This window comes from Myxocyprinus asiaticus, chromosome 21 (genome assembly GCF_019703515.2).
Source record: "Myxocyprinus asiaticus isolate MX2 ecotype Aquarium Trade chromosome 21, UBuf_Myxa_2, whole genome shotgun sequence".
NCBI classification, from domain to species: Eukaryota; Metazoa; Chordata; class Actinopteri; order Cypriniformes; family Catostomidae; genus Myxocyprinus; species Myxocyprinus asiaticus.
Genome location: NC_059364.1, coordinates 33,291,735 through 33,305,871, shown reverse-complemented (window position 1 = coordinate 33,305,871; position 14,137 = coordinate 33,291,735). Strand labels below are relative to the sequence as shown.

The 14,137-nt window shown below is 37.5% G+C and overlaps 1 protein-coding gene across 1 annotated transcript in view; it reads right to left on the bottom strand.

Moving 5' to 3' along the window:
* Window positions 1-14,137, bottom strand: part of LOC127412109 (E3 ubiquitin-protein ligase MARCHF8-like) — a 139,041-nt gene that overhangs the window by 97,375 nt on the left and 27,529 nt on the right. The window contains exon 2 of the mRNA XM_051648192.1: window positions 4,406-4,587. Within this exon, the coding sequence (XP_051504152.1) occupies window positions 4,406-4,501 (96 nt within the window). The 5' untranslated portion in view covers window positions 4,502-4,587. The remainder of the gene's footprint in view (window positions 1-4,405; window positions 4,588-14,137) is intronic.

The following is a 14,137-nucleotide window of genomic DNA, read 5'->3' as shown; positions in this document are numbered from 1 at the left end:
AAAATAAGCCTTCAATCTTTAAGAGAGAGAAAATCTTACACAGTGCCACATATACGTCATGCAGTTGAAGTCAGAAGTTTACATACACTTAGGTTGAAGATATTGAAACTCATTTTGTAACCACTTCACAGATTTCACATTAGCAAACTATATTTTTGGCAAGTCGTTTAGGACATCTACTTTGTGCATGAGACGAGTAATTTTTCCAACAATTGTTTACAGACAGTTTCACTTCTAATTGACTATGTCACAATTCCAGTGGGTCAGAAGTTTACATTCACTAAGTTACCTTTGCCTTGAAGCACCTTTGAAAATTCCAAAAATGATGTCAAGCCTTTAGGCAATTAGCCAATTAGCTTCTGATAGGCTAATTGGAGTCAATTGGAGGTGTACCTGTGGATGTATTTTAAGGCCTACCTTCAAACTCAGTGCCTCTTTTCTTGACATAATGGGAAAATCAAAAGTAATCAGCCAAGACCTCCACAAGTCTGGTTCATCCTTGGGAGCAATTTCCAAATGCCTGAAGGTACCACGTTCTCAAGACATCAGCCATGAAGTAAAAGCTCGGTCGCAAATGGGTTTTCCAAATGGACAATAACCCCAAGCATACCTCCAAAGTTGTGGCAAAATGGCTTAAGGACAACAAAGTCAAGGTACTGGAATGGCCATCATAAAGCTCTGACCTCAATCCGCTAGAAAATTTGTGGGCAGAACTGAAAAAAGGTGTGCGAGCAAGGAGGCCTACAAACCTGACTCAGTTACACCAGTTCTGTCTGAAGGAATGGGCCAAAATTCCAGCAACTTATTGTGAGAAGCTTCTGGAAGGCTTCCCAAAACATTTGACCCAAATTAAACAATTTAAAGGCAATGCTACCAAATACTAACAAAGTGTATGTAAACTTCTGACCCACTGGGAATGTGATGAAAGAAGTAAAAGCTGAAATAAATCATTCTCTCTACTATTATTCTGACATTTCACATTCTTAAAATAATGCTCATAACTGACCTAAGACAGGGAATGTTTTCTACAATTAAATGTCAGTAATTGTGAAAAACTAAGGTGTATGTAGACTTCTGACTTCAACTTCAGCTTTGTAATATCCGGATGATTAAAGGTGCACTCAGTAATTTTTTCCACATTAAAAAAGTTTTACTCCTAAAAACATGAACTGTAATTTTGCAATATATGCAGGAAATCATGAACCACTCATATTAAAATGAAGACTCCAGTCTAATGAGTTCCGAGTACCTTGGGGGGGCAGTGGTGGCTTGGCGGTTAAGGCTCTGGGTTACTGACTAGATGGTCAGGGGTTCAAGCCCCAGCACTGCCAAGATGCCACTGTTGGGCCCTTGAGCAAGGCCCTTGACCCCATCTGCTCCAGGGGTGCCGTATCATGGCTGACCTTGCGCTCTGACCCCAGCTTGGCTGGGATATGCAAAAACAGGGGCAGTGGTGGCTCAGCAGTTAAGGCTCTGGGTTACTGATCAGAAGGTTGGGAGTTCAAGCCCCAGCACTGCCAAGATGCCACTGTTGGGCCCTTGACCCTATCTGCTCCAGGGGAGCCATATCATGGCTGACTCTGCACTCTGACCCCAGCTTAGCTGGGATATGTGAAAAAAATAATTTCACTGTATATGTGCAAATGTGTGATAAAGAAAATATTAATATTAAATTAATAAAAATTACCTTTGCATAGTCATATCAGTGTTCAAAATCGGTGAACAATCCACATAGAAAAGGTCTGTTTTCATTCCGGCTCAAAAATTAACTATATCGGCCACCATATCAGTAATCGGTGAATTTTCCCCCTCTAAAATCAGTATCGGTCTCAAAAATCCCATATCAGTCGGGCTCTACTCCAGTCATATCAGTAACCTTACAAAAGCTGTTTTATTCTACATGGAGAGGGTTCGCACATGGGGGCTGCCATGTTAGAATCGCATGACCAGCCGAGTATTACTCGCTTAATCTCGGTAACCATCCTGTTATTTTATTTTTATCCCTTTTCTCCCCAATTTGGAATGCCCAATTCCCAATGCGCTCTAAGTCCTCGTGGTGGCGTAGTGACTTGCTTCAATCCGGATGGCGGAGGACGAATCTCAGTTGCCTCCGCGTCTGAGACCGTCAATCCGCGCATCTTATCACGTGGTTTGTTGAGCGCGTTACCGCGGAGATGTTGCACGTGTGGAGGCCATGCTACTGGCATCCACGCATAACTCACCACGTGCCCCACCGAGAGTGAGAACCACACATTATAGTGACTACGAGGAGGTTACCCCATGTGACTCTACCCTCCCTAGAAACTGGGCCAATTTGGTTGCTTAGGAGACCTGGCTGGAGACACTCAGCATGCCCTGGATTCGAACTTGCGACTCCAGGGGTGGTATTCAGTGTCGATACTCTCTGATCTACCCAGGCCCCCACCATCCTGTTATTTGATACTTTCACTCATTGATTAAAGTAATAATGGCTGACTGTGAATACTAAATTTATACAATGGCATCTGAACCTGAAAACTATTGATTTTAAATGATGCTGCATCCAAGCCGCTAGGTGTCAGTGTAAGTCCAAGATGACACAAAGAGAAAAAGTTACTGAGTGAAGTATGTCATTTCTGCAGCACTAGCACCACCAAATGGATCTGCAAAAATAGTCCCGCCACTGGTTGAGTAACGTTGTTGTGGCAGGTCTACACAGGTCCTTCAAAACAAACAGAGCATTTTTCATAGCGCAACAGAAATAATGTTTACAGTTTTCGAGATAATTAACTTATGAGTGGCTAACTTATTGTTGTCTCTGCATATTAATTTGGGATAGAAGAAAGTATTTTAACAGAAAAAGTTACACACTTCAGCTTTAAGTTTTCATAGGTGAGTATTTCTCTTTAAATGGGTTATATCATGACAAATACATTTTCCTTGATCTTTTTATATAAGTTTGATGTACTACTGTGACGTGGAGGAGGGCGTGGCCAGGCCATGAGGACGCACGCCCGGCCCTGAATCGTCCTAATTAGCCGGGAGGGGGATAAGGATAAGCCGGATACGCCAGCTGAAGAGAGAGAGAGATACGTACATGTCTGTGTGTGTGCATCTATGTTTCATTGTACTGTTTAAATTTGAGTTTAAAATTAAGTCCTGTTGATTGTTCACTCCGGTTCCCGCTTCCTCCTTGGTAGGGAAGGCAGAGTCTGCCACAACTACAAAAAAAACACTCTTCCTAGCAGGGGCATAGGACGATCTGAAATTTTTGCAAAATTTGGAAGGGACACACATAGACATGTTTGGTTGCTACGTCCCTGCTTAATTTCAGAGCTAAAAACATCCTCAATAAAAAGATCATTTACTGAATTTACTGATGCTGCATAGTTCTGAAATTCTTGGATTTCTGACATCAGAAATTCAAATACCCAAATTTTATCAAGTATTACTGACACCAGAAGAATATCATTCCGAAGAATGCCAATGTTAGGAGAGCAGGATGCCAACATTAGAAAAGAGCAGCTTAAGCTTAAAGTTTATTTTTAGCAAGGTCCCTGAAAATTTCAGTCTGCAGCACAGCAGCAAAAACAAATCCAAAAAAAGGAGGGAAAGGGACACGGAAATACTAAATTAGCACTGTTTCGGCACAAAAAAATCCCTGACTAACATTATAAGTGGACCAAAGGGAAAAATGATTAAAAAAATGATATGACCTCTTTAACAGACAACCACAGGCGCAGTGATACCAATCACAATTTGTTTTTATAGTTCTACTCACACATAACATTTCACACAGTCATTCCTGTCCACGTAACTTACTGGAGACTAGCTCCCCAGATGTACCCTTTCTTGTGTATGTGTGACTTCCTCTACGTCACCTACTTCATTTATTGCAGTCTTTGTGAGTAGTTTTAAAAATGTGGGGTATTCCAAGATAGCATTAAGTGTAATATAAACAGTAATTTAGATCTCAGAGCTCTCACTGTGCCATCAATGTGCACAAACAACACAGATACAAACAGGTGTTCAGAGCCCAGGCAGAGCAATGTGTGTGGGGGGAGGTCAGGTTTTCCCTACATTATGGGAACCAAATATACATAGATAGTGAAACCTAAGATCCAACCAAAGGCCACATACAAAACAGCTTAATAAACACTAAATAATGTCTTAATGAAAATTTAAAAATGCAGAAAAGTTTGTGCGACGTATAGGTTTAAGGGTAGGGTTTGGATTAGAAAGTAACATTAGTCAATGGAAACAAATATGTGTGTGCGTGTGAGTTATGAGAGGGAAAATAAAATGTTCAGAATTGTGAAAACAGGATACAGCCTTTCACTCACAATGAGGATGGAGGTGTAACACAGGTTGCAAATAATAGTGTCATCTGTCATTGTTTTGAGTGTCTATTAGGTGGCAGACCAACCTGTTTGTCCTTCTCCTTTGTCCTTCCGCTGCTGGACACCCGGGAGGAAGTGACATCACGAGGGATGACAGAGATTTGGTGCAATGGCATGTTCATCCCCGCAGTTCAGTGGAGCTCACACTCTCTGAAGCTGAAGCTTGTCCACCAGCACCAACATGATGGGGGGAACCACTAATCCAAACCTGATGGAGAGAGAAAGAGAGATGGGTGGATGATTTAACCCTTAAATCTGATTTGTTAATTGGCATTTGCTGACAAAGAAGGATGTTGATCAGGAAAACCATGTTGTTTACTAACTGAACCACAAAAAAATTCAAGAATTAGATTAAATGAGATGCAGCAGCTGAATCACAAATTACAAACCATTCCCATATTCTCCATAATTAATCACATTCATTGAGGGAGAACAAAGAGCTGATATCATGCTGAGAAATCACAAAGTCCACTTATAAAAAAGACTGTTCCACTTCTACCACCATCTGTTTGCTACCATGACAGCAATTATATTTCTCCACCTTTTGTAAACATGCCAACAGCATGTCCTTGATGCATGGGTAACACTTTGCCTCTTGAACTGCCAAAGGGGTCACTGCCATCACAACCAAATCCACCAGTTTGGCACTGCCAATGCGGGAAGAAAATGCAAATCAGAGACTCAAAGATTTACTGCTGTGCGCTGTCTGCTAGTGCAAATGGCTTGACACTTAAAGCTATAGTATGACAGACTGTTGGGTGCTTAACACTGCAGTGAGCTGTTATACCATACAAGATCTAATTTGATTTCTCTGGATCTGAGCTGCACCTATAGTGGAGTCCAATAGTCTGAGACCTTAGTGCAAATCTGGGATTTTGTTTTTCAATTTAAATATGGAAATAACCAGAATGTTTTAGTATTTAGAAAAATTCAAAACAATGAAATGTCATGGCGTAAAATGAACAAGAAAAACTTTGGATTTTGAACTACACTGTAAAAAGTGGTAACCTGCTATTGTAACCTTAAGGGGCTATTTCATCCTGATTTAAACCTTAAAAATAGCTTTGTTGGTGTAATGTATTTGTTGTCATGTGATGCAGAGATGTGATCCATTCAACCCAAAACAATCAAGATGGCGGCATTGATGTTGTAGCAGCATTGTTGTGCCTGCTATGCACTTTGAAAGCATTGTTAAAGATAAATGTTACTTTGCAGAACCTTCACATTGCATTCATTCAAAGGCGACAGGACATTTAATTGGAACTGCTATCCGGCAGTAGAACACGAGGACAACTGAATTTCAAACCATACATGGAAATGACGCAGGGCCACGCATTTCGCACGCACATTAGAGGAATTTAAGCGTTTTCAGACATTTCATTGTGGACGAGCAACTTTTGGAAAACATTTGAAAAAGGCAGTGTGGACGGAGAGCGTTTTGAAAACAAAAACGTTGTTTTTGTAACTTTACGAAATATAAACGGAACATAAAATATCACATAACATTATTTAGAGGAGGTCATTTTCTTTCAAACGAGCCCACACATATAGTAATCGGATGCATAGATCATTAGATAATCCACACAAAGCACGTTTCATATGGCCAACAGGAGATGGCACCATGTAAATGACGCAAACTTAATGATACAGACTCTTTGAGACAAAAGGCACTCATTATGTGAAATCTCATTACTAAAATCATGTCTGCATGCTATGCAAACCTTTAGTCATTGTTGTGTTTGCATGTGTAATTCGTTTTTTATGTAAAATTTATTTAATAATTTTTTTTTTTTTTTTTTTTTTTGAGAGGCTTTTGGACACATGGAGACGTTTTTGGACATTATGATCAATTATTTTTGTAATGCTATAACTTTTGATTGCTTTGTCGTATCAATACAAACATTTTCTCAGATACAGTTGACATGATTGGGAACAAAACAAAAGCAGTTTTTCTTATTTACACCCAAAGATATATAATGTAAAATATGAAAAATATGAAATAAACTTTTCTTAATTTTTTTTTTTCTTTTTTTTTTTTGTTTTTTTTTAGCAGTTTCTTAGGCTGAGAGTCTAAGAATGTATCATAATATATATCATTAAAAAATGGAAAAGTTTTCTTTACAATGATACAAAACACTTGACCCACTTGCCGCTGAAACAGGAAATTTTTTAAAAACACCTTCAGAGCTTAAAAGGGTTAAAGTCATTTCTTGGAATATATTGTGCTGCTTTTTTTCCACAAGAAAATTGCTAACTGATTGTTCAGTGAGATGTTCAGAATACCTGCAATCCGACATTTCAGAAATGTATTTGAGGGCCACATGAAATGAGGTGGTGGGCCGGAGTTTGACACCTGTGCTTTAAACCAAGAAAAATATTTGCTTATGGAGTAAGAAAAATACAACTTCTTTCCTTTTAAATTAAGTTTATTTTTCTTACCCCACTGGCAAATCGTTGTTTCTTGTTTTAAGCATAAACCTTACTAAAACTTTCTAGATTTCTCTGAAAACAAGACTAAATACCTTGTCTTTTACTTAATAAAAATGCATTTTTTAAGGATGTTTACATTTGTATACTGTAAAATTGAGTAAGAAAGATCAAGAGTAATCAATCGCATGCTTTTCCGTTAATTGAATCAGTGTTTGGTTCGAAATAGCATCTAGTGGTCAAATTCATAAGTCACAACACTAGAGGTTTTCATGAAATCTGCTGTAATAATAATAGCAATCATGGTCTTGAAGTCTGGGAAGTGATGACTAATGTATGAGGGTTCTGCCAATTCTAAATGATCAGTGCAAAGTGTCCATTTTATGCATGAACTGCACCAGAAACCCTTGCACAGTAGATCAGAAAGGAAAGATTTAAACAGGCCATGTCTGTCAACCTGATGTCCCATTCTGTGTATGTATTGTGTTATTTTAAGTACAGTCTCGTACCTTGGTTTTTCTTCAAATTTTCAGATACTTATATGCAAATCTATATTTGTTGTGATTCATTTAGGATCTGGTTTGATTCATGGCTTAGAGAGGAATGATTTGTTAGAGTCACAAAGCCACTGTGTTACACTTTAAGTAAAATAATCTTACAAATTATTTACTTATACTTGACTCTGGATATTAAGCTGAGATATGAGAAAAAGTTTTAACACTGAAAAAATTAGACGTATCATGATTAGCGTTGGGACACCAAACACAAAAAACATGGCTCTGCCTGGCGGTAATGCCTCAAAGAGCATAATTAATTTCTTCCTTTTCATCTTTCTGGACTTTCATGGCAAAACTGATAAATTATTGAAGATAAAAAATGTAGTTAAATACAGTTTAGTAGTCTGTCTTATCTTGAACAAACAAAGTAAAAAATTGTTTACTGAGTTGTAAAGCCCACTCAGAAACAGGTATGGAGTAACGTGTGCAAAAGGATTTGCCTCCTCTCCAATCCAACATTATCACACAGGAAGTCGACATGTTGTTTCCAAGAGCTTTAGTACCCTAGGATAGACAACTTTATGCTAACTCACTGACAAGTGCCATCTCTCATCAGACATTTTGCATAGGCTCTAGCGTGTTTACCTTGACTTGTGGCACAATCAGAAGTGCGATGCATCAGCAGCATGGGAAACCCAGGTTTAGATCCAGGATATTTTCTCCCTAACATTACATTTTTACTCCACTAATGGTTAGGTTTAGGCTTGGGTTTAGGTTGGGGAGTGCAGTTTATAAAATGTGCATTCCTCTCTACTGTATTATGTCCGGTACAGCTGAAAACAACTTACTTTTGGCGCACCCCTGTGGACATTTCACCTGGAAAATGGAGCTCACGCACCCAAAACACTGACTGCTTTGACCACTGGGGGCAATGTTTCGAATTTCGGAAAGCACAGACTTACAGTATTTCAGCTAAAGAAAAGTCAAAAGTCGAAAGGAACAGCAATAAATACCTATATGCAACAGTGGGGTTCCGGAAGTAAAAATGCCATTGACTTTCTCAATACCCAAAAATGGATTTTTAGAGATAAAGTATAAACCTACCAGACCAACCATGAGCTCAGGGATTAAGTGATGATGTATGCTTTTGTAGAAGCCACAGGACAGTGTGATTTTAACTTTGTTTTTAAAAACACTACCCATAATCTTGAAGAGAGATTCACCAATCAGAGAAGTCGCTTTAATCATGGAAATGTAAATTGCGTTAAAAGAGCTCCACAGAGAAATTATATTGTTTGTTTACGTAATTAATGAAATATTATAAGTAAACAGTTATAAATAGTAAATATTTATGATTCGATTATGTCATTTGTAATGCTGATTAGGTTCACATCCCACGAAACTCATGGTTGGGAACACGATATTATCGGCCGATATTAGCCTTTCACCGATATATTGGTATCAGCGTATATTTTACCGATACAAAAACTTTTTTTCAGAACATATAACGCAGAAAACAATGCTTTAGAATTGGTGTCATAGCGTAGTTTGTCCAGCAGAGCGCAATCCGTCTCCACTGTTTACAGAGCTGAACTGACGGTGGCTCTGCAGACAGGGCGGAGTTCAGTGGTGTCATCATGGTAAGTTGTAAACTAGTCTGTTAAATACATACTGGAAACTTAATAAACAATGACCCCATCATTTTCCCTTTTCAATATAACTAATATAACATTAACCCTGTCCCTGACAACTATGTCACTTATGTTTATCTTTGCTATAGTTTGTCAGTGCAGTCAGTAATTGAAAGTTAAACATCAGAGCATCTTTTTGCAGCTCAGCAGACAACGGTGCGGTGGTGGATTTTGTCTGTTGAGTGTTGATTTCATGCTATGTTATTACCTAGTTGGTGAGACACAATGCTGGAAAGTAAAATAAACAACGTCCGTCTTTTACTCTCCGTGAAAACGAGCTTATAGCTAACTAGCTAATCAAGTAGCTACTTTCATTGTTGTCAGCTGAGTGGAAGCTCATGAGTAAACATGTATTCCTCAAACTGTTTTGTTCAGGATTCACAGTTTGGTACCCCCTTCAAATGAACAATTCCAGTCGTGTCATTTATAAAATGTAATATTTAAAAGTCTGGTTTTCCACCGTTGAAAGTTCCCCTGAACTTGGATAGCAGAATACGGTGTAACACCGCTGCCACTGTTTATCTTGACTCGGCAGTATTAATATAGTCAGCATTTAACTGATACTAAACAGTAGTACTGAGGTTTATTTAGCAATTTATTTAATTTTGATTATTCTTTATTTTAATGGACAGCATTTGACTGATACTAAACAGTCCTGATGTTTATTTAGCTATTTGTTTTATTTTAATTTATTCTTTATTTAAATGGTCAGCAATTGACTGATACTAAACAATACTGATGTTTATTTAGCTTTTCTATATTATTATTATTTATTTATTTATTTTAATGGTCAGTATTTGACTGATACTAAACAGTAATACTGATGTTTGTTTAAGTATTTGTTTTATTTTTATTTATTCTTTATTTTAATGGTCAGCAATTTGACTGATACTAAACAGTCCTAATGTTTATTTAGCTATTTATTTTATTTTTATTTATTCTTTATTTTAATGGTCAGTATTTGACTGATACTAAACAGTACTGATGTTTATTTAACTATTTGTTTTATTTTTATTTATTCTTTATTTTAATGGTCAGCATTTGACTTATACTAAACATACAGTACTGATGTTTATTTAGCTGTTTATTGTATTTGTATTTATTCTTTATTTAAATGGTCAGCAATTGACTTATACTAAACATACAGTACTGATGTTTATTAAGCTATTTATTGTATTTTTATTTATTCTTTATTTTCTCAGTGTTCATTTCTAGAATTTGTTGACAATGTATGATAATAATGTCAAATATTCTTTGATAAAAATATTTGTTTAAGAAAGCAGCCTTCTGAGTACATTTGTATAGTCATATCGGTGCAAAATCTGTGAAAAATCCACATAGAAAAGGTCTGTTTTCATACCAGCTCAAACATTGTATATATCGGCCACCATATCGGTAATCGGTGAATTTTCCCTCTCTAAAATCAGTATCGGTCTCAAAAATCCCATATCGGTCGGGTTCTAATATCAATATAGAAATTTTTTTAGATGTACCTTTATTTTAATACTCTCACGTCAGCCACATCCGTACGCATTTCCATCAGGTGATGAAGCAACCTTATTACATTCATTTGACTTTATGAGCATTAAATATGCTTTTCATGTGGGACACGGATGTGCGCAGCGTCTTTGAAGCCAAATTGTGCTCTGCTATCCGGGAGCGGCGTGCGCACATGTCAACCAGGCTTCCCGCGAAATGCGAGCTCCATTGATGCGTGAGTGCATCAACCAGGCACTTCTTAAAATGTGAGCTCTCGTGACAAATGCAGAGCGGCTCACATGCGCGATTAATTCGGGCTTCCATTGATATCGTTGTGCATGCGACCCATTTCAATTTTACATGACAATTTGCTATTTTAAAGTATCATGGAGAAGTTCAACCATGTTAAACATCTTAACAACGCCAACACTCTGAACAGCACTAACAAGGGAAAGAGAAACACCTGCTCAGCTCCAGCATCAGTTATAAGACTTTACAGATCTACACATCAACACCCTTACTAACATTTATCCCAGTTAACTGTAACAGAATTTTTCATTACAACTGTCGAAGTTGTAGCCAAGAAAACCACGGATAGCACAGATAGTTGGAAACAAGTCATGGGTATGTAAGTATTTTGAATTGGACTAAAATGAAAAATTAGCTGTCATCAAACAAGTGATGATCACCTGCGTGTGACTTTATTTTTTATATTATTTACAGTTGAAGTCATAAGTTTACATACACCTTAGCCAAATACATTTAAACTCAGTTTTTCACAATTCCTGACATTTAATCGTAGAAAACATTCCCTGTCTTAGGTCAAGTAGGATCACTACTTTTCTTCTGTTTTAAGAATGTGAAATGTCAGAATAATAGTAGAGAGAATGATTTATTTCTTTCATCACATTCCCAGTGGGTCAGAAGTTTACATACACTTTGTTAGTATTTGGTAGCATTGCCTTTACATTTTTTAACTTGGGTCAAAGGTTTTGGGAAGCCTTCCACAAGCTTCTCACAATAAGTTGCTGGAATTTTGGCCCATTCCTCCAGACAGAACTGGTGTAACTGAGTCAGGTTTGTAGGCCTCCTTGCTCGCACACCTTTTTTCAGTTCTGCCCACAAATTTTCTAGCGGATTGAGGTCAGGGCTTTATGATGGCCATTCCAGTACCTTGACTTTGTTGTCCTTAAGCCATTTTGCCACAACTTTGGAGGTAAGCTTGGGGTTATTGTCCATTTGGAAGACCCATTTGCGACTGAGCTTTTACTTCATGGCTGATGTCTTGAGATGTTACTTCAATATATCCACATAATTTTCCTTCCTCATGATGCCATCTATTTTGTGAAGTACACCAGTCCCTCCTGCAGCAAAGCACCCCCACAACATGATGCTGCCACCCCCATGCTTCACGATTGGGATGGTGTTCTTCGGCTTGCAAGTCTCACCCTTTTTCCTCCAAACATAACGTGGTCATTATAGCCAAACAGTTCAATTTTGTTTCATCAGACCAGAGGACATTTCTCCAAAAAGGAAGATCTTTGTCCCCATGTGCACTTGCAAACTGAAGTCTGGCTTTTTTATGGCGGTTTTGAAGCAGTGGCTTCTTCCTTGCTGAGCAGCCTTTCAGGTTATGTCGATATAGGACTCATTTTACTGTGGATATAGATAATTGTCTACATGTTTCCTCCAGCATCTTCACATGGTCCTTTGCTGTTGTTCTGGGATTGATTTGCACTTTTAGCACCAAACTACATTCATCTCTTGGAGACAGAATGTGTCTCCTTCCTGAGCTGTACGATGGCTGCGTGGTCCCATGGTGTTTATACTTGCGTACTATTGTTTGTACAGATGAATGTGGTACCTTCAGGTGTTTGGAAATTGCTCCCAAGGATGAACAAGACCTATGGAGGTCCACAATTTTTCTTCTGAGGTCTTGGCTGATTTTTTCTGATTTCCCCATGATTTCAAGCAAAGAGTCACTGACTTTGAAGGTAGGCCTTAAAATACATCCACAGGTACACCTCTAATTCAGTACACCTCCTATCAGAAGCTAATTGGCTAATTGCCTAATGGCTTGACATAATTTTCCTAGCTGCTTAAAGGCACAGTTAACTTAGTGTATGTAAACTTCTGACCCACTGGAATTGTGATATAGTCAACTAAAAGTGAAACAATCTGTCTGTAAACTAGAGGTGTGAATCTTCACTGGCCTCACGATTCGATTACGATTCAAATGGTAACAATTCGATTATAAAACGATTCTCGATGATCACGATGCATCTTGTCTTTCAATTTCTTTCTTTTTTCAGTTTCTTCAAAATTTATTTTTTACTCTCTATTTTTTCCCTTTCAGCTTTTTATTTAACAGCTGTTTTAAAAAATCAGAATGAGTCACATTACATAAACTGGCCTTTTACATTCAGTATGAGCTGTGAACAAAACATGGAACATCCACAAGATTAAATAAATGGTTCTATAGTTTAAAAGTGTATCTCAGTTTTTCAGTTTCTTTCTTTAGAACTTTATAAAAAATCTCTTAAAAGCACAAGAAAAAATATTGGTTCTCCATCAGAACATACTGAATACTATTACTTCAACTGATTATATAATTTTTTTTTTTTTTAAGCATTGTAAATCATTTAATAGTATTTCATTATTATTTAAAATTAATCTATGCCATGCTATTTATTTTAATTATTAACCACAACTGGATGTTGCTGGTCCAGGATGAGAGATATATCTGCTTCTATGAGAGTGCAGCTGTCAGCTTCTCCTCTCCTCACAAGCACAATGCTTCAACTGTATCTGTATAATTTTTTTTCAACATCTGAAGTACCTTATTTTGTTGTGGATGTCCCAATGTGTATACAGAGAGCTGAATAAAATAATCAAATTGCATTTGAGGGCAAAAAAAAAAAATACATGTAATTGATTGTATAAAATAGGCACATAATATCGGAATATTGATCGCAGACCCCTGAATTGAATCGTATCGCGGCAGACCTTGAAGTATCTGCAAATATCGGATCGCAGGCCAAGAGAATCGATTCAAAATCATATCGTGATGAAATGTCCGATTTACAACCCTAATATCGATATATAGCACAATATACATTACATACCATTAATGTGGAAGGAAATTCCACCAAAAAAACATGGTTCCTACAGTCATGGTTACTACAGTATTACATATAATAAAACCAAACCATTTAAAGGTTAAACAAATAGGGTGACAACATTAAAAAGAACATACATTTATACTTAAAGCTGAAGTGTGTCATTTCTGCACCACTAGCGCCACCAAATGGTATTTAAAAAAATAAAAATAAAAATAAACATTTTCAAAACAGTTGTGACGAGGAGGAGGGAGTGGCCTGCCGGTTCCCGCCTCCTTCTTGCCCATCCCTTACCCATTACAACAGCTTTCTGAATATATGATCAGACTCCACCCCCAACTCTCGCCACTGGTTGGTAACATTGCTGGGGCAGGTATAAGCATATTTCTCAAAACAAACAGAGCAATTTTCATACTGCAACAGAAACAGTGTTTACAGTTTTCAAGAAATTTTACCTATGAATGGCTTACTTATAGTTTTCTCTGCATATTAGCCTGGGTTTGGAGGAAGAATTTTAACCCAGAAAAAGTTAAATACTTCAGCTT